The sequence below is a fragment of the Alligator sinensis genome, unplaced genomic scaffold (genome assembly GCF_000455745.1).
Source record: "Alligator sinensis unplaced genomic scaffold, ASM45574v1 scaffold226_1, whole genome shotgun sequence".
Classification (NCBI taxonomy): Eukaryota; Metazoa; Chordata; order Crocodylia; family Alligatoridae; genus Alligator; species Alligator sinensis.
Window position 1 is genome coordinate 2,101,944 of NW_005842028.1, and position 21,782 is coordinate 2,123,725.

The following is a 21,782-nucleotide window of genomic DNA, read 5'->3' on the forward strand; positions in this document are numbered from 1 at the left end:
CCCCTGCCTTGGGCTGGGGCTCCCATGTTGCACCAGGTGGCCTGGCCATGGTCATAGCCCTGGTTCTGTCCCTGCTTCCCTTCACCACAGGCAGCATCTCCCAGTCACCCAGCCCCTGCAAGCATGGCCAACAGCCCCAGCACTGCTGGCCAGGACATACAGATCCCCACTGCCCCTTCCCTCACTGGAGGGGCAGGCACCTCTGGGCAGGCCCCACTGGCAATAGTGTGGAGCTGGGGCTTCCCAGTGGCACTGAGCACTGCCTCAGGCCCCATGCCCTGCCGCAGCCCTGGTGCCCAGGCATCTTCCCCCAAAGCCGGCAGCAGAGGCAATCTGAGCAGTGTGCAGGGCCCGGGACAAATCAGCCCATGCAGGGCCCCGCCCTGCTCCGATCCTGGACCCAAAGCTGCCACTGCCATTGGCTACTGCTCCACCTGGCTCCGCACCACCACTGCTCTGCCCAGCTCTGCGGGGCCCCCCAAAGTGTGGGGCCCGGGCTGGTTCCCCCGATTCATGCCCCTCCAGGGATGGCCCTGGCCAGCAGGCACCCAGCCTGCAAAGGGAAATACACAGTTTCCCACATTTTTCTCCTTTAAATGTGAAAATCTACACTTTTCTGCAGCCACCGGAAAACCTGGATCCCTGTTCATCACATAAGGTGCTTTGCCGTAAAAAACGTTATACATAATTTGAATTCCAGGTATTAAGTTATTTTGTAAAAAACTGTACCGAACATAAAAATGCGTACCTATATTAGAATCGGACTGAAAGTCTTTCAGCGATACTGTGAGAGGTTTGTCTTTTCCTTGTTGGTTCTTTCTTTTCTCTTTCTTATTCACAGACTTTGAAGGCGGTGAAGGATTTTCAGCATTTTCATATTCCTGAATAATTTGAAGAAAATCCCACTGATTATACTACTTTATTTTAATGCAACAGTTCTTAGCCTTCCTGATCCCCCAACCTACCCGTCCTACAATCATCTACAACTACATGTCCCATCCTCCTTGTGGGCTATTTTGCTAGGCTTCCTGCAGGAGCGTGACCTAGTCCTACACATTAGCTCTGAAATGAAAGTAGCATAGCCACATTCACATGCTGCTGTGCCTAAGATAATGAGCTCCAATTCTCAATAGAGCTAATTTATAGTGTAGCACTAAGATGGCTCTGTTATCTGTGCCAGAACAGGACACACAGAGTAGGCTAGCACTGCAAAAAACAGATGGAAGGAGGGAATGGTTGACTCCCCGCCCACATCTGTGTGGTCCACACATATCAAACCCACACACTACTGATTGAGGACTATTACTATAATGAACAACACAATGGGATATTTAATTCCTCTAAAGGCTTCTATTTTTAAAAAGTGAGTTTGGACCTCCAGCAATTATTCAATGTCTCTGATGGAAGAACTCTTGTGTTGGTCTAAAGTAGGGGTCAGCAACATATGGCCCTTGGGCTGGATTCAGTCTGCAAAGAGGTTGGATGTTGCTTAGGAAGGTATGACCCATCCTGGGGCAGCTTAGAGGGTCTGGTGGTACGCAACTGCACCAGGCTGCCCATTTCCTCTGCAGCACCCTCCTCTGCAGCACTCCATGTTTCTCTTGTGCCTATGCTTACCCTCACTGCAGGGGACATAATTTTGCAGCCCAGTGCAAAGAGCTAGGTTGCATGCTCTAACCTAAAGCAACAAACAGTTACCAACCCCTGGCCTAAAGAATCAACTCTTTTCTTCAAACCAGAATATAGCTTTTCATTAAAGATGTGGACAAAGTAACTGTTTAAACTGCTTCAAAAAAAGGAGGAGGGAGAGCTGTTCCCTTGAATGCACATGAATTGTTACCATCTGAATCTATCTCCATGATCCTGTAGCAATATGAGGTAGTCCAATCACTAATTTTAACTTTTGATTGTAGCACAGTTAAAAAGTGATCTTGCTACATTTCTGTCACTGCAGAATCATGTAACAGTTGCATCAGAACAGCTACCACTTGACACTGATACATTTGTTACTTCTCTCTATGCCCTTACAGTACCAATGAACTGTAAATTAACAATCCCAGATAACAGTCATCTGGGATAATACAGTTAAAAGGCATTATAATACAAAGCTATCAAAGAAACAAATAGAAAAACCCAGGTGCCTGCTCTTTCTTGACTTTTATTTGCAGTACATGGCTAGTCATTCATCTATCAACAGATCAACATTTTGTAATCATGTTCTACTAACTGATATAATAATTTAATCAAAATTTGACAACTAGTTTTAGAGATTTTTCAAAACTCAGATTTTTTTTTTAGAGTTATAATGTAAGTAATGAAACAAACAAACAAAAAGCAGCCTTGGGATTTGAATGGGATGTTTTTCCCTCTACCTTACCCCTCCTCTAAAATTAGTATTCTTATACCAAAATCAAGAAGCAGAACAGGCTATGATGGGGAACAGGGAAACAGAAAAAGTAGACTATGATGTTCTATATTATTTAATAAACCTAAAAATGCTAACAGTGATTAGATAATTTTAATAAGATATTCAGGATTTTCCTATGGCTTCTCCAAAATCTTGCAAATGCCATTTTTCTGCACTTGAAGAAAAGCCTTATTTTCCTTTTTAAAATCTGGATTTTAGTGCAGGGAAGTCATAGATGTTAAAAGCTTAGTTTTAAAAGCTTAAGCTTAAGTGTCGAGATTCCCTCAAAGCAAAAATCTTTACAAAGTTCTGCAGTTTGTCCAACAGAAGTACAAGGCAGCTTAACACTAAACTCATAATAAATGTGCACACACTTTTTTTTGTTTTTTTTTGTGATGTTATGAAGTTGGTGATAGAGGTTCAAACAGAAATTCAGATTTTATTACAGCAGTTACTGCCCGATTACCAGTTAGAAAGGGAAGATTAAAATTATCTTGTTCAAAACGTTTTACATCTCCAATTGAAAATACCTTTAAAAGCTGGGCAAAGAATGCTGAAGGTACAGTAGGCTTACCACTTACAAATTAAGGCTTTTAAATGTTTACTGCTTCTAAGGAGCCCTTTACAGAAAAACTCCATCTTTCTCAAAAACCTCACAAACCATGTCCCTCCATTCCCATTTATATTTAGACAATTAAAAAACCCAGAAGATTCAAAAGATGTACAAACAATGTTTTCCCCTTTTGCAGTCATCTTTAAAGTGGTCAAACTGTAACACAGCAACTTATGATTACTTGAAATCTCCAGTGTTTCTCAACTCCTATACCCTTCAGAATTAAGAAAGTACAGAGATAATTTATAAGAAATTTTGCAGAAACTAAACCATTAGGGTTTTTTATTTGGAACTGAATAGAAGGCAAGAACTTGTACAGTTTTAAAACTGGGGTGAAGTTAGCAAATACCTTTTTGTGCTCTTCATATTCCAGTTTGCTTAACAGTAATGCCTTTTCAAGATCTGCTTCAAACATTTCTGATGTCAGCTGAACAAAATAAAGACAGGACATGGTAACAGTTTTTTTGTTGTTGTTGTTTTTTAAAGAGCCAAAATGGCCATCCATATCTACTTTTCGCCTGTGCGCCTTACAGCTGCTGTCAGAACACTGTTATGATGCAGTGCATGATTAACTAAATACAAGGCTTTGGGTAATAAGCGATCAAATATATCAGTGATGACAGTGTCACATGTGTGTGTAAAAAACATGCATTGTTTAGTCAATACAATTAAAAACAAATTCACATATGTTTAATTATATTTGTCTTGAAGTTCAGCATGCAAATGCTTAGAGGCAGCTGTAAGCATAAAATATGACACGTCTTTGAGGTGAGAAAGAGGGGAAAAAAAATCTCCTCAACTCTTCTGTGCTCAGGGGAGAGAAGCTGTAGGATAGGAAAGGTGATCTAACCTGTGCTGTTGCTTTAAGGACAAACCGATAACAAGAAATATAGCACAAGTGAGCTGGAAGGTAAAGATTCCTCCAGAACCAGGGTTTCTGTAGAACAAATGGAAGTCCTTGCTAGTCAGGACCTACACAGAGCAGTAATATACAAGATGCACACACACGTGATTATTTTAATTAAAACATCGCATGATGTAGCACTACTTTACATTATCACTGCTGTCACTGGCCAAATGAGCTGGAAAACAGAAGTCCCAGTCATCATCAAAATCATGCCCCTAGACTGTTGCTACCTTTGTTGGTTCATTCTTATCTCTTCTCTAATCTGCCATTTTTCCTCTGTTCTTCAAATTGCAATTTAGGTCTTTTCAGTCATTCATTCAGGCTGTTCAAGTTATTTACAATTTAGGGATAACTTTCCTGCCTCTGGAAACTGTGACCTTAAGAACTAACATGTTTTTAAGAGTTGTGTATTGCCTAACACACATGGTTTATAAGATGTTCTACAAGCCTTGACATTTTGGTAGCAGACCCTTCATCAGGCAAAACCCCCCAAACGAGTTTTAAATGAAGGAAGACTGAATAATATCCTTAACTTGAATAAAACCAAGTTGATGACTAAGTAAAGTCCTTTAACGTAACTGTATAGATCCAGGAGGCATGGACACAGGGGAAATTCCATACAGGTGTGAGTGTGCTAATATCTGAAACATTTAATTTATTCTATGACTAGCAGTTTGAAGTGCATACTAAATTGAAGCGACAGAAAGAAAGATGCCATTAACGATCTGGAAGATGGGATGGAGTGCACCCTTAGCAAGTTCACAGATGACACCAACCTGGGGGGAGTAGAAGATACGCTGTAGGGTAGGATTAGGATTCAGAGAGACGTAGACAAATTGGAGGATTGGGCCAAAAGAAATCTCATGAGGTCCAACAAAGAAAAGCACAGTCCTGCATTTAGGACAGAATAATCCCATGCACCGCTACAGGCTTGGGACTAATTGGCTAAGCAGCAGTTCTGCAGAAAAAGGACCTGGGGGTTACAGTAGACAATAAGATGGATATATAGTGGCAACGCAGAGGGTGCATGGGGGCACACATGCACCCCCTGAGAGCACTGGTGCATTCCGACAGGCCAAGCTCTCTGCTCAGGCGATGGGCGGGCAGGGGAAGGGCACATGGGAGCACTGGTGCCCTCCCTGTGAACGCTGGATGAAGTGCCATGGCCACTTCTGGCAGCACTGCAGCTGCTTCCCAGTTGGCAAAATTGGCCGCAGGGGAACCCCTCCCACCCCCCTGGTCGCTGACTGGTTGCTGGGGGTGGGGAACATCCCCCCACCTCCGACTTAAGGTGGCAACAATCATCCATGTGGATATGAGTCAACAGTGTGCCCCTGTTGCCAAGATGGCCAACAGCATACTGGGCTGTATGAGTAGGAGCTTTGCCAGCAGATCAAGGGAAGTGATTATTCCCCCCTATTTTGCACTGTGTCCAGTGCTAGTGCCTCCCACTACAGAAAGGATGTGGACAAGCTGGAGAGAGTCTAGTGGAAGGCAACAAAAATGTTTAGGGGGATGGGGCACGTGAGTTGTGAAGAGAGGCTGAGGGAACGGGGTTTATTTAGTCTGGAGAAGAAAAGACTGAGGGGGGATTTAACAGCAGCATTCAAATACCTGAAGGAGGGTTTGAAAGAGGATGGAGATGGACTGTTCTCAGCAGTAGCAGATGACGGAACAAGAAGCAGTGGTCTCAAGTTGCAGTAAGGGAAATTTAGATAGGATATTAGTAAAACTCTCTTGTGAGGGGAATGGTGAAGCACTGAAACAAGTTAGCTACAGAGGTGGTGCAATCCCCATACCTGGAGGTTTTTAAGGCCCAGCTCAACAAAGCCCTGGCTGGAATGATCTAGTTAGGGATGGTCCTGCTTTGAGCAGAGGGTTGGACTAGATGACCTTCCTGAGGTCCCTTTCAATCCTAACTTTCTATTAATTCTATGACGTTTGCAAAAAGCGTGTCACCCCTACTGCCCTGGAAAATTGTATGCAAAAGCAATGAGAAAAGAGGAGGAAGGAAAACATGAAAATTACAATAGGCAACACTTACAAAGACTTATTAATATTATACATATGAACTTAAATACTGTAAATTTCTCAGGACAAGGACTGTTGCCACAGTATTTGTATAAAATTTAGCAAAATGGAACTCAAATATTTATTGGGGCTACAGCGTTACTGAAACTTGATTACGAAAATTCAGAATTAACCATAACAATTATTCTAGTGGCCCCTAAAGTGGTGACAAGTCTTTTGCAGTTTGTGTCACCAACATTTTTAAGAGCCTTAAAACCAGGATATGTAAAGCACCCAGGTGCCAAAATCAGGAACTAGGCAGAACCAAAGTGCCTAAGCCTGAAATAGCAACCCAAAAGCCCCCACTCAACTGCTGAGTAATTCCTGAAGCACCTGAACTCTTGTCTTCCTAAGTGCCTTGAGTTCTCTTCTCTGCATGCATTGAATTAGCCCAGTCTGTACAGCTTGAGATCTGGTGCCTGCCTAAATGCAGTCAGGAAGGCTTAACTACTCTAAGTAAACAAATCTCATATGCTTGCTCTGAACATCTTAATACTTGCCAACAGGATCATCTTCCACTGTTTGCAGCCATAGCAGTCAGTGCTCTCCCTAAGCTGTGCTCATGCGTGGCCACGTAAATAAAAAATCATGCTGTGCAATAACTTCAGTGCTGTGCATGCAGTGGCATACTGACTTGGGGGGGTGGTTGGGGGCCATGGGGGGGGCGGAAAGCCCCGTGCAATAGCAAGGGGGCGCCAATCCACACCCACCAGCTTCGCGTCCGGCTGCTCACCACCAGCCCCAACCCGGCCACAAATTGCTGCGGGAGTCGGGAGGGGCGGGCACACAGATACCCATGCACTCCCAGCTAAGATTGCTCACGGATCGCTAAACCTTAGGGGGAACATTGACGGCAGTTGCAGAAGAATGTTCATTTTTTATAGTGGCAGGCAAACTCCTCTGGGTAAATGTGATATCTTTTATTAGACCAACTGAGTAGTTGGAAAAACGTTATTTGCAAGCTTTCGGGCACAAGCACCCTTCTTCAGGCATAGGGAGTCTTCGCTGTTCTTTGTCCATTTTTTATACTGTGATCTAATGGCTAGGAGTGGTCTAGTGGCTCAGGAAGCAAGAGAGTTGAATTCAATGCCTCTCTGAACCAGAAAGAGTTCAAAAGTACAATTCCCAGTTCTGAGAGAGTTCCCTAGCCACTAGCTAGGAGGCTAGGCTTGTAGGGGAGGGTACTCTCCATCCTTCCATGCCAGCATTCAACAAATATTCAAAACATCGTTGGGCCAACAACATGAGAGCTTGGGGGTTAAGACACTCTTGTAGAAGGCAGGAGTCTTGGATTCTGACCCTGCTCACATGCTGGCTGTTTTGGGTCCCATTCTGGGGCACCTAAGGGTATGTATACAGGGTACAAGGCATGCACATGATAGCTCTGGACCTAAAGACAGTAAAGCCTTCTCAGCAGGACTGGTTAGTCTGGAGCGCAACACTATATTAGTGTGACTTTTTGCTTCTGGTTCCAGAACTAGTGCAGGGTTTCTCTCTGCGTGGCACTGCCTGGTGCCAAATAAATTTCAGCACACTAGACAGAAGTTTCACAACTAACCCAAAGTATCTTTACAGAGTGCTATATTGAGCACTGCAAACATACCTGTACTCTCCCCAAGTTTTTGTAAGGGGAACAAGGCATCTAGCACAAGATTCTGAATTTCAATCTGGGAGCCAAATGTCTAAGACTCAGGAATTGCAGCATCTATCTTTTAAGAGCCTAAGTTCTTTATGGGATCTAAGCCTTAAAGTCTGGTAAATCTATTAAGAGTTGTATATTGGAAATATGCCATAAGAATAATCAATCAATAACAGAACTTGTGCAAGTACATTACTATGATCACTCCCAAAGTGATCATCATAACATAGATCAAAGATTGGTGGGTGGGAGCCAATGGTGAAAATGTGGCCACAACTGGGTGGGGGGAGGGGGGGAGAGACTGACAAGGATTGTACCCATTCTGTGGGAGCTCCCACGTAGGTGTGTAGTGTTGGGAAGGAGAGGGGAAATCATGCCCAGTGTAGCAGTGGGTGTGGGGAAAGTGTCTACTTGGTGCACCTGGTGCAGCTCACACAGCTCATGCAGCTCCTGTGGCATGTGGCTCCTGGAAGCTTAGAAGTTGAATAGCCCTGCATTAAAGCACTGGCAGGCATTACTGGCAACCACTAAAACTGAGTAAGGGGGAAAGAAAAAAAAAACCAAAAGCAATCAATAATTTTAAAGATAGAAAGTTGTTTGATAAAATATATCATACAGAGAATACAAAGTATGCCAACACTTGTTAAGAATACCCACCCAAATTACAGCAATACTCAAATGTATCTTCAGGAATCAAATTAAGATAGTGACACAGTGCCAACACTTTCCTGGAGACCCACCAGTTCCTGAATTAAGTTTTCATTTAAAGGGGAACCAAGGTTTCTCAGGAAAGTTTCCAATGTGTTTTAGTCACTCTGGAGTCTAAGCCCCACTGACTATTGCTTTTAGGTGTAATTAGAATTTCACTTCAAGCCCAAAAGCTTTAAAAAACAAGCTGTGCCAACCTGCTTGGGGTAGCAGAGAAGTTAACTGCTTTATTTTATGCGTAATACCTCTGTAGCTAATGAGAACAATTTTAAGACTATTAACAATTTCACCAGTTAATTTTAACCAAAACACATCATTATAACTGTGTCCCTTCATAACACTGATCTGCTACGAACCTAGAACAGGGCTAGCAACCTACAGCCTGCAAAGACTTTGGACCCAGCCTGCAGAGGCTCTGTTTGTGCTATGCCCAAGCCAGACACTCAGGACCTGTAGAAGGGGAGCTCTCCCTATACTAAGCCAGGGTTGGGTGCCTGGGGCTTCAGTGAAGGAGCTGTATCTACACTGTACTGCAGCCCACTGGCAGAGAGAATCAGCTGAGGTGACCAGGTCCTAGTGTCTACACATCCTGAGTCCGAGATGGGTTATTCTGGACCCCAGCCCCACCTACCAGAAAACAGTGCCAACCCCACCCCACCCCTGTCTAGAAGATTGTTTAGACTTACAGCACGCTCAAAGCTCTACTACAAACAGTCCACACTTCGGATCTCAAAAACTGCAATGACCTCCAATTTAGTTGAGCTATTCTATATTATCAATTAGTAAAAATTGTCTTCACATGACTACATTGTTAGGAATAGTATACGTCAGAGCAATATCAGTTACAAAGTGACTTTTTAAAAGTGAAAGGAAAACACAAGATAACTTCTACACAAGTTATGTGCCCTACATATTCTATGGGTTAAAATAAACCAAGAATCAAGTGTATGACAGCTAAGTTAAGGATGATCTAACCATAAGGATGTCCAATAACTACTTACAGAGTGCTGTGTTTATCCTCTTTTATAATTAATATTTAATAGAGCAGACATTTAAGATACAAATGTTGAATTCTTCCTACCTATTGGAAAGAGGAAAAAATGAGCCTAACCAGAAAAAAACATTGTTCTACAGCTTAAGTTTCATTAAAGTCTCTAAAATACTGCAGGGTCACTAATACACTGCTAGACAATCAAAATGCATCTCATCAAAAAGCACAGAAGGGATGAGAACCTGACAATGCAAGAATCACATTGCTAACCTCAAAAGCATTAAACAACCCTCACTAATCTAGGCTCCAAATGCTGTTTTCACTTAGTGGTTGACCATCTGCCAGCACAGCGTTCTGAATTCTTCCTGCTCAAGGAAAAGCTACAGAACAACCTTCTTCGATGAGTCTGAAGTTGAATACATCCATCTACATGGCAAAAGAGTTCAGGTACCTGTTAACAAAGTCATATAGTATTCTCAAATAAAAGTTTCAAACTCAAACCTATTCCCTGAATGTTGTGCAAATCTTCCCAGACTTTTCTGCACCATGACTCCAGCACACCCCATTCAACTCATTTCTGGGTCTGGTACACAAGGTGCTAAAGAGTTCTGACATACCCCCTCATTTCTTGATTTAGCCTGAGTGAATGGGTGAAGCATGCTCAAAAGCAATACTTTCTAGAAGCACCAAGGACACAGCAGAGGTATACAACAACCAAGATGAGTTACCAGTCAATAGTGACCCTCAGATACTAGGGCACCTCACAAGGCATAATCCATAGCAAACTGTGATGTTACCAATTCTACATGAATACAACGTGCTTGCCACTATCCTACAACAAAAGGGTGGAATCATTTAAATCAGGGGTCAGCAACCCTCGGCATGCGTGCGAGAGCGTAGCACGTGAGGCCATTTTGCTCAGCATGCTACAGCTGGCCTGGACTGTGGGCAGCTGCCACCAGCCATGGAGTGCGGACTGCTCAGAGCACATGAAGGGGAGGCTGAAAGCCCTGCTGCAAGCAGCTCAGGCTCCATGGCAGGCAGCAACTGCCCAGAGCCCAGGCTGGATGGGCAGGCAGCCAGGAGGCTGCAACTGGCACACTGGGGTCTGGAGCCCTGGCTCAGCTCCGTGGTGGCAGCGGTTGCACATGCACCTCAGGGCAGACAGTAAAAAAGGGGCCACAGCTGGCACTCCCCACTGTTCTCCCTCCACCCTGCAGAAGGCACCAGCTGCAGCAACAGCAGCTCTGGCTCACAGGACTGCAGCCAGTGATAGAGTGCAGTGGGGGCTAAGGCGTGTAGTGCGGTGAGTGACCCAGGTCGGGAAGAGACTCAGCCCACCCTCCAGCCCCCACAGCTTCTGCTGTAGGTGCTGCTCTGTCCTGGGCTCTGGGCACCTTCCCCTCCCCTCCACCCTCCCAATCCTGTGGCATGTGTTTGCACGTAGCAGCACTGAAGACAGAGCATAGGCAGCAGGAGACCTGCAGCAGCCCTGAGGATAGGTGCTGCAACAGTGCTGGCTGGACAGGGGCCCATAAAAGCCCTAGGCTGGGAGCAGTGCAGGGGGAAGCAGCAGCAGCAGCAGCACTCAGGCACCAGCAGCTCTGCCCCTGCACCATGCTGCCCTGGCAGCTGCTTGCTCCCTGCAGCCTGCTGCCATTGCCTACCAGCCCTCAAAGAGCCCCCTGCTCCCATCCCCACACCAGCCCTGCTGTGCTGTCAACCCATGCCCACCCCACTGCTGCTGGGGAGGGAGGAGGAGGAGAAGGAGATATGTTGCTTATGCATGCAGCAGTGGGAGGAAGGAAGGGGCAGGGAAGCATGTGTCTGTGTGTGCGTGCATATGTGCATGGGAGCAGGCAGGAGGCAGGTCCCCTCAGGCTCTGACCCAGATACAGGCCCTGCCCCTGGGACAAGAACCGGGGGGTGTATGCCCCACTCCCAGCTGCCCTCCAGGCACACACATGCACACACACACCCCCCAGCGGGGCTGAGGGGTATGGATTCCATACCTGGGGGCAAGGGGCAACAGCTTTTTCCCTGTCCCACTTGGCACTCCTCCCCAGCCCCTGAGTGAAGGGGGAGCTGCTAATCCCCCTGACGCCTCACTCCAGGTCTTGGTGCCACTCCTTCCTCCCTTCCTGGCTCCCCTGCAATTCCCCGCTCTCTGCCAAAGCTCCAGTACAAAGGAATGAGAGAAGCACATGTGTTTTTATTGACCATATTTAACTAAAACACTGAACTACTGAAATCAATTAACAAAGAAAAGTTCATTTTAATTGTGAATATTCCTCCTACTTATATCACTGGGAAGTGAATTATTACTTCCCTTAAAAAGATAAATTACATAATTTGTTTAACAGTCTTATGTCAAGGCAAGAAAGGTCCAATTATTTTAGCTATCTTCTGCCTTGGCTAGCTCTACCAAGAGGAGCTGTGGCAAAACATTACAATAGCTTACTTCTATTTTTAGTGTCAGTGAACCTGGGATCTAGAGAGAAATTATTCTTGATAAATATATTAGCCAAAGGGGTGTCGGAGGAGACGCTTTAAACATGTATATGATAAACCAATATCTTACACTGAAAGATGAGGCAGTCCTGGTGGCACTGTGACCGTTTAGTAACTTGCTCTTCTGAAAATAGCAGAGATCAATCTTGGCATATCAAAGCATTAAAAGGAAGAAATGGAATTAAATCTGTACTTTTCATATTCAGAATGGTGGTAAAGATGCTTCTTGGGATTTTTCTCTACTGGGAAACATTTTAACATATCAGACTAAATTATGAAGTTTGAGCAGCATTGGGGATTTATTTATGCAAAAATAATAAGAGATGAGCAACTGCATTCTTCCAGCCACAGCCATTTATCAGATATGTATAAGTGAAGTTTGTATTACTCCACAAAAGAGTAAAGTAAAATAATTCACAGTAGCAAGCAATACCTGTTCATCTTTTTGTCTCCACTCTTGCCAATTTTCTTCCTGAGAATCTTTCTGCATTTGACTGTACAACGTTTGCTCATGCTGAGATAGACAGCCTCCATGGGAGGATTTCTGAGGAATCTTTTTAAAAGCAAGATTTCTGAGCTGCAAAGCAGAAAGCAAGAAGCACAATTAACAATCGCAACACTTTTGCTATTTACTGGAATGTTAATGAATATACAGAAACAACTCTCACTGAGCTATCAAAGACATTTATATGTGCCTATAATTTACCCCAAGCCTTGGGTTAAGTTTATTAAACCAGAGATGTCAAACATATGGCCTGCAGGCTGGATCTAGTCTGCAGAACTGCTGCATCTGGTGCACCGGTACTCTGGTGGGCTACAGGAATTGAATACCCTTGGCTCTGCGCTGCCACACACCCCAGCACTGCTGACTGGCCAGAACTCCATGTTGCTGGGCAACGGCATGAAAGTGTGTGGCTTCATACAGCCACATGGCACTGGCTCTGTGCCACTACTCTAGCTGGTCAGCAGTGCCAAAAGCGTGTAGCGGCATGGATCCAGAAGTGCGCAGTAGCACGAAGTGATGCTCAGGTAGTGAGGAGCTGGGGGGCTTGTGTCCATAAAGAGTCAGGGAAATACAGTGGCTCAGAGAAGTCATGCACCAAATTTTAAATTGCTATTTCATTGAAGGATAGTAAAAGAGCATTTTTTGAGGCATGGATGATATATGATTTTATACTGACATGAGGGGAGGGGGACGAACCTAAGAACATATCTGAAGAATGAAAGAGTTATGCTTTCAGAGCACTCTCCAGAGCATTACAGGGTCATTAATGCACTGCTAGACACATCAGGCATCCACAGAAAAAGCTGACAACTTGACCTCTTACCCATTCCCCCGACCCAAAGAAATGTAGGTCCAGCTTCAAAGCATTAACCACCATCACCAAGTTGGGACCCAAACGTGTAGTTTACAATCCTTGTATTATTTTAACTCGGGGCAGGCAATTATTTCAGCTGGAGGGCTGCTTAAGGCGTTTTGGTGAGCTGTCGAGGGCCCCTTGACAGTTGCCCCACCCCCTGGTTGCCATCTTGGGACCAGAAGCCCCAACGCTAATCCCTGACCTTTACCAACAGAAGTCCTTCCCCCTACCCCCGCCCCGGAAATACTCCTTTTGGGATGGAAGGGTTGTCATCCTGGAACCAGAAATAAACCAAATCATACAGTAAAAGTCAAATACCTACTATAATATTTTTTAATATTACAAAAAAATGTCATGATTTGTGTAGTGTATATAGAGGTGACTGCATAGTAACTCAAAAATAAAGTTTTACACTTGTATATTTGTGTCAGGGGTGTGGTTGGGGTGTGTATGTGTGTAGGCTAGGGTGTGGGGGGTGGGGTGTGGAGGCAATAGGGTATGTTGGGTGGGTGTGTGTGTGTGTGGTGGGGTTGTGGGGACAGGGTGTGGGTGTGTGGCTTGTGGAGTGTGAGGAACTGTGGTGAGGTGTGGGGACTCCCCCATACCCTCTGATGACACAGCCTCTGCCAGCAGCATTAGGAGTACCTGCAGGCAGTGGATGCTTGTGCCCAGTGCAAGTGCTGCCACCTGGTGGCATGCAGCTCTAGCCAGCGCTACATGCAGGGGAAGGAATGCAGCCTGCCTGGCCCACCTTTATCACGGGGGCTCAGCGCAACGCATGTGCAGCTCCTGGCACTTGCGCAGCACTGGGGGAAGCCCCATGTGCTGGAGTTTGCTGCCTAGCCCCCTTCTATACAGGTCCCAGGACTCTGCATGGAAGCAGGGGCTGCGGCTCCACTTCACTTCTGGTGAAATCCCAGGATCTGCACAGCAGGGGGCGGGGAAGGCAGCTGGCTTCAGCATGTGGGGCTTCCCCAGGGATACTCGAGTACCAGAAGCTGCACATGAGCCATGAGGAGCCCTCGCAATAGAGGCGGGCCAGCCAGGCTGCATTTCTCACTCCCGCGTGCTGTGCTGGCTAGAACCACATGCCACTAGGTGCTAGAGCCTGTGCTGGGCACAAGCGCCCACCACCTGCTGGTGTTCCTACTGCTGCCGGTGGGAGCTGTGCTCCATGGGTGGGAGGATGTAGGGAGTCCTCACACCCTGCCCTGATCCCTCACATCCACATCCTGCCCACCTGAGCTCTGCCCTCCCACCTCCCCGCTGGGCGCAAGCTCCACACTGCCACCAGCCCCAGCCCCATACTCACTGGACCCGCACAGCTGCAGCTCCCCCTCCCCCACCACTTCCTTACCTGGTGCCTGGCTCAAGCAGGACGTCAAGGAAGCTTAGCAGGTCCCCCGGCCATTGCAGCAGCAGTAGCAGCAGCCGTGCCCAGAAGCTGCTTGCTGGCTGGGCTGGGCCCTTCTGCCCACAAGGGTGGGAGCAAGGCACAATACGGTATGTTAAGAGGGGTGTATTTGTGGGCCCCTTGCTCTCCCCCTTGTGGGAGGAAGGGTTGGGCAGTATACAATTAATTGGTGGGTGTCCACGGACTGAATAAAAGTGCCTTGCATGACAGATCTGGTTCATGGGTCGTATTTTGCCCACCCCTGTTTTAACTAATATAAAAGTGAATGCTATCTTGTTCAAGTGAGCAGCATGGGGAGGAACATCGGTAAGGAAATACTTGTAAAGCTGTTTGTGCAACATTAAAGGAACCACACCATTTTAAAAGTCACGCATCTGAAATTTTATCTAGTACTGTTACAAATAACTGTCAAAATGTAAAAATTAGATAAGTTGTCCTGCCTTTTCAATTTGACTGTAAATATCATATCTTCTCACACAAAAATATGCTCTGGAATATACACCTTGTTTTTGAAAGGCAGAATGAAGGAAAAAAGATCATTCAGGGTGCACCTACGTGAGATGCTTTACTGCACAGCAGACTAATCTACTGTGCAGTACAGGTATCACTATCTACATGTGCGGGGCATTTACCGGGCAGTAAATTAGGCTACTGCACAGTTAGCTTGTACTTGTAAATACAGCTAGTACCTGTTACTGCACAATAGCACTCCTGTAGACATTGCTCCTAGTCAGCCTAGGCAGCCGGAGAAAGCAAACTCTCTGTCCCTGGTCCTGTTGCTGCTCAGTTTCCAGCTCTCCCAGGAAACCAGGAGCCAATTAGCACTGGGACTGGAGACCTCTCTGCTCCATCCCTCCCGGATCCTAATGCTGGATGGCTGCTCCTGGGGGCAATGGGAAGCTGGAAACCCAGCCCCTGTCTGCCCCCCAGGGCACCTCTGCATGGCACAAAGATGGCTGCACTGGGGGGGGCAGGTGGGAGGGGGCTGGCTTCCCAGTCCCTGCCTACCTCGCAGAGCAGCCAGCTCCACATCAAGCAGGGTAGCTGCCATCATGCCCTCCCCTCCCAGGCTTGCTGGAAGCTGCCTCACACCCAGGACAGGTTCCACTGGGCAGGGGAGTCCCGCCCAGCAGGGGACTCACTGGCAACTGTGTGGCCAGGAGAGTTTTGCCTGCTGCAGAGACAGCCGTCTCCAAGCCCAGCACACATCTGGTCCCCTCCTGATGTGCAAGGGGCCAGGAGATAATTGTTGCTGCAGCTGGCAGTTCTCCTAGTGCTGTGCGCCTTGGGATGAGCCGTGTGCCCCTTGCCATCCCCCGGGCTAGCACCCAGGGGAGCTGTTGCAGGGGGGCAGAGCAGGGCCGAAACAGCCTGTACTGGGCTCCTTCCAACAGGGAGCATGTGTAGACATGCTCCCAGGAATTAATTAATGCCAATTAGTAGCACATACAGACACGTGTTGTCCACCCCCACCACCCCTGCTCCCTTGCAGAAACTGAGTAGCAGCAGCTAAGGAGCAGAGCCTACTCATTATTCTGTTCCGTACGGATCTCTGCAGATTTTACTTTCTGTTGCAGTTAGTAAGTGGCACAACCTGCTCTTACTGTGTTCCTTGCATATAATGCGCACACCAATTTCCAACAGCGGTTTTTTAGGGGAAGCATGTGTTCTGTGAGAGAAAATATGGTATGTATGGTCTAACTCTCTCTCCCTGAAACTTCTTGATGAAGAGATGCCTCAAGAAAATACATGAAGGGACTGATAAGGAACTGCCATAACTGAAGCAGCAATTTTAGGCTTCCAAGTCTTGCACTTTTAGTTCTAGCCACCATATGTTAAGGAAGGGTTTTGGCCCCTATTTGTCAGGCAAAGAAATGGTCTGTAGTCAAGGATCATTGCTCACCTCTGGTTTTTTTCCTGGTAAAATAAAGAACAAGGATTGCATAGAGGGCTTGCTGCTTTACTTGAGGAAACTGTATACCAATACCTATGGTTGAAGAATTTAACCTTTTTGAACTGGCCAGGCCAGATCTTTCTTTAGCATCGGGTAGGATAGTTGTGACCTGCGCCCTAACAACCTGGTTCTACAATACCTTCCTAAAAGGTACTGTAAAGACTTTCAGAAAGCCTTGACATGCTGTTCTCAAGACCTGTAAACTAGCTAAACATCTATCCTTCTCTCAGACAACTTAGACAACTGCTGCATTGGTTCACAACCAATATGTCAGGACAAAAATAGTCCTTCATGAAAACTGGCTTCTTTCTTCAGTTACCAGGACAGAGGGATAAAAGAAAACTATAACATTGCAAAAAAAAAAATCTTCCAAACTTGAAAAACTTATTTGATAACTACTTAAAAAAATTTACTGTGAAAAGGCTTAACTAAAACTATACCAATGAATCTAGGGTATGGGCTCTATGTTAAATGAAGACCATGGGAAGAGAAATTAAGGGACTGAGTTAGGGTTTTTTTTATACCCTTAAATCTAAACCAAATGGTTCATGTTGCACCCTTCATTTAAAAATGCCTTACATTCTTTGACTCACATAGCAAGATATGTAACTTTTTGAACTGAAGAGGAAAATGTGTGTGCCTGGAGAAAGATTCCCTTTCTCCCCTCACATGTAAGTTGACTCTTACTATAATGGGCATTTCTTAAACCTAAAGACTATCAATATACAAGTCCTATAAAGGAGTTTTAACAGGTACACCTCCATACAAAAAACCCCCCAAAAACCTGTCACATGCCCCACTGTCTTTTCCATAACCCAGTATTATATCAATATCTTTCAGGGCCTCTACCCTTTCTTGATGTAAAGAAAATTTCTGTTAAATCTACTATGGAGATACGAGTTCCAGCTTCCTAAAATATGCATCTCTCTCTCTCCTACATCTCCAGCTGAAAAGGTGTAATCACAAATGAAAAAAGTGAAAAACCTAATTTTCATTTTAATATGAGCCTAAGATTATTAACTGATTTTTCCACATAATTGAGGTTTTCTAGACAAAAAGGGAAAATGCTTTTGGAATTGAGAACACTGACAAGTTTTGAGAAAAACCTCAAATACTATCTTCTAATAACTATACACTGAATTTATTTTACAAAAATATAAGTGCAACAAAAACATCCATAATATTCAGATAACAGGACAATCTTGTACATTACGGAAAAAATAGTAGCCTCTCTACCTCATTAGCTTCACTCTGTTGCTGTTCCTTCTTTTTTCTCCTCTTCTCTTTCTTCTTCTCGTTTGTAGCCGGTTTTGCCCCTGAAGCTTGAGACTTCCCAGCACCTCGACCACCTCTTCCCTTTCCAGACTCCGAATCAGAATCACTATCCACTTGTAACAGAGCAAAACGGGAGGCAGTGGTGGGAACTGAACTGAGTACAGCTGAGGCCATTGCAATGTCAGACTCTGGGGATGGCTATTATTCAAATGTTATGCTTTCTGGGAAAGTAGCAAAGAAATAGGAAGTGAATCATACTAGCCGACTACACAAGAATGTTTTGCAACAGTATATACTGAAAACATGAATGGATCAGACCTATTAGTTATATAGACTTTATGTAGTTCTGGTCCAAAGGACTCAAGATAAATTGACTTATTTTGGTTCTGTATCCACTTTCTTTTATTTAAATTGTTGTACTATCACTATTTAGTCATAATATATATAAAAAAACAGTATTGTGTTCAATTTTTTTTAGAAACATTTTCTGTTATGGCACCTGCCTGCCTCTTACAGCTCCTAATGTGCTGAAGGTTACTGTATAGAGGGACAGGGAGACTACACCATTCCAACAGCTTTCTTTTTTTTTTTTTTTTTTTTTATAATGAAAACTACATAGCCCAGCAGAGAGAGAGGATTCTGAGGAGAAAGGACAAGTAGCTGGTTAACATATATGCATGAAGACAGGTACATCTCAAAACTTCAGTTACCAGCGACTAGAGTGTATTTCTTTTTCAAATGGTCTCTGTCCATTTATTAGAAGTTTAGCAAGCAGTGCTCTCCCACACAGAAAATTAGTTTTAATTTAATAAAAGATTATTGAATTCCAACCCCAAATTCTGCATTTAATATTAAGGCTAACCATAGGGCATAAAGTTTGGCATATCTGTACTGAACTTTAAGAGTGGAAGGCCGACAAATGTAGTTAACACAAGTTCATCTTTGGCATACTATTACAGCCATTTTTAGGCTTGTAAAAGGAGTTCCATTTCTGGCATTTGAACATTTACTAGACTGCAATCCCCACATGAAAAGAATGATCTTTTGGAGAGGGTTTGAAACTTAATTGTGAAAGGTAATTAAAAGCTTAGGTAGTTCAATATACTTTTGATCTATTTACAAGAGTTGTTCTCAGCCAGGGTTTCCTGGCATTCTGGGATGTCATCAGATTGTTTGAAGGGTGCCTCTAGATGGGAGGAGATGAGAGGTGTGTGAAGAGATAAGCACAGGCTTATCCCAGCCTGGCTGATCCCTCCTCCACTGCCTGGCTCCTCTGTAAGGAGGTAAGCACTGTGTATATAAAATTAGTTTTTTAAATTGGGTGCCACTTAAGTCACAAAAGTTATGGAGGGGTTCCTTGAGTACAAAAAGGTTGTTTTAGGTAAACAAACATAGTGGAGTCAGTGCATGTGACAGAAAAGGACTGATCTGAAAGTCTAATGTTAAAAACATAAGAGACACATGGCCAGTTACATGGGATGTACAGCCATTCTGAAATGATGCCTTATGGAACCAAAATGACATACAGAGGTGTGGTTTATGCAGAAATTGAATGATACATGGACCAGGTTTTATCATGCAAAACTAAATTTAATTGAAATCATGGCAGACCACAGCACTTAAGCAATGTTGTGAAAATATGTTCTCATTAAATAATCCATATTCTTCAGTAACATTTTAATCTATGGATGAAACACTTCTAAGGATGATTTCCCAGGTTCTTTAGTTGTGCTTGATACTGGATATATGTGGAAAGAGAAGTCCATAGAAAATCTAAGGTTAGCCAGACAATACAATTAGGGGTGCACTGCTAAATACTTTTTTGGCCATTACTGATAACCATTTATTAACCAGCCGTATCAGCCAATACCACTCTGATAGCTGATATGCAGCCCAGAAGCTTGGAAAGCAGCATCATCAGGCCGGGAGGTCTGCAGGGGGAAGGGGCATAGGGATGCAAATTGAGGGCCCTGTGGCGAAGGAGGGAGTTGGGGCTGAGGCTGGGGCAGGCCCTGCCCAGCTGGGGTGGGGCATGTGCACACCCCAGGGGGAGGTATGGGGGGCATGTGACCCTCCACCCCCCAGATTTGTGTGCAGGACAAGGGGGGCTGCCTGCTGCAGGCTCAGGGCCAGGGGCTGTGCCAGGCTCTTCCCAGCAGGCAGGGTTGGACCGGAGCTGTGCTCAGGCAGGGCAGGTAGCTGCAGCGCTGGGAGGGATGGCTACAGAGAATTTGGGGCTGGCTGTAACCCAGCCCACAGCCACCCCCCAAAGCTACCACCGCCCACCCTGAAGCACAGTCCCAGCCCAGCACCCTCACCAGGAAGATACTGGTACTGGCCCTGGCCCCAAGCCCACGCTTGCCCTACACCCCAGGGGGTGAGCACAGTGGCGGAGAGCCATCCCTTCCCTTCCCTCCCCCACCCTGGGCGGCACCTGTTCCTGCCCCATTCCTGGCCACATACATGCTGCAGCTGTGCGCATACACACAGCATTTATCAGTGACATTATTGGCTATACCAGCCAAATAAAGCAGATTGCTGATATTGTTAATTTTCCTTTTATTGGTGCTGATCTGATATGGACCAATATATCTATGCATCTCTCAATACACTTGTGATGAAAAGAATCCCAAATTGAGAGAATCATTGTGCAAAGCAATTTGGTTCTTCAAAAAGCTAAGTCAAAGGAGACATAGCAAATAAACCTTCTTAAAAACCCCTCCAATGATTGTTCATTGCTTGTTAAAATAAGGAATGTAACTTAAAGTTCTTTTGTCACACGGGAGTCAGCATTTCTCTCTCCTTCTATAACAAGCAAAACTTATAAAGTCAATTTTATTCTGAAGTGGATTTTGCACTGAACACTGAATCCACTCAATGTCAGTGCTGTGGTTCTTAAAGGAGTAGCTGCTGTCAAAGACCCCATACCAGATGTCATACGTTTCTAGAGATTACACATGAAACAAGGTTAAATAAGTTAAAAAAAAACAACCAAAGTATTTAGACATAATAGTGCTTATAAATCAGATTTCTCTGAATATATTGTGACTGGGAATTTGGAAACAATTAAAAATCCCTTATCAATAGATAAGGGTAACCAGCAAACATTTATTTGTAAAAGCGATAAGACACAGTTCTTTTCATATAATGAAATGTTATACAGAAAAAACATTAAGCAACCAGACAAGACAGATGTAGCTACAATCAATGAAAAAAATAACTCTCTGGGAGTCTAACCTCACAGCCACAAAGAAGCTAGTATACTAGAATATTGTGTGCTGTGTTATTTGCAGAAGAGACATGGGCTTGGTATGGTATATTGATTCTGATGTAGTAGTTCTTGGAAAAATAGAATTCTATTACATCTGGCAGAGAAAAGAATGTCTCACTGTACAGAGTATGCTACTATTCATCTGTCAAGGAAAAGCCTGGGGGTTTCCAGTGTCCCAAACCCTAACAGATTGTGACAGATGCAGGAAGGAATAAAAAATAGTCCCAAAGACACACTGTGTTTACAATGACATGGATGCACCACTAAATCTAGTCAGCAAGCCACCTGTTATCAGCTATGATCATCATGCAAGAAGTGAATGATTTGTTGCTTCTCTCTGATCACAGCAATGATGCCTAAACTGGAGTTGAGGCTGGAGAGGAGTGCTATTTTTATTCAACACAGGACACCTGAAGACAGTCTACCCACTCAAATCTGTACTGATAGAGCAAAAGTTAATAAAAGATTCCCTAGTTAACTGCTGAAGTAAATGCCGTCCAAAATACTATTAACAACTAATCCAGGTCATGTGCATGGGAAAAGGTATATAGAGATTCACAGCTGTGAATTAGCCATGTATGGTGAATGTCTGTTCCAAGTAGTTCATACTCTTTACATTTATGGTCGAGTGTTTTGCATAGCTTTTTACAAACTTTGCAAT

The 21,782-nt window shown here is 44.7% G+C and overlaps 1 protein-coding gene across 7 annotated transcripts in view; it reads right to left on the reverse strand.

Moving 5' to 3' along the window:
• The window catches only part of GKAP1 (G kinase anchoring protein 1), a 45,335-nt gene that overhangs the window by 14,183 nt on the left and 9,370 nt on the right, over positions 1 to 21,782 (reverse strand). For 5 of the 7 annotated variants that reach the window (XR_003093738.1, XM_025202520.1, XM_025202514.1 and 2 more), the window contains exons 2-6: positions 17,812 to 18,071; positions 12,280 to 12,423; positions 11,917 to 11,991; positions 3,370 to 3,447; positions 749 to 881 (exon numbers count right to left, since the gene is read on the reverse strand). Coding sequence is in view for 6 of the 7 variants with exons in the window: in XM_025202520.1 (XP_025058305.1) it covers positions 749 to 881; positions 3,370 to 3,447; positions 11,917 to 11,991; positions 12,280 to 12,423; positions 17,812 to 18,024 (643 nt within the window). In the remaining variant the exon portion in view is untranslated. The remainder of the gene's footprint in view (positions 1 to 748; positions 882 to 3,369; positions 3,448 to 11,916; positions 11,992 to 12,279; positions 12,424 to 17,811; positions 18,072 to 21,782) is intronic. The other 2 variants (XM_014519308.2, XM_014519309.2) reach the window with 2 other exon arrangements.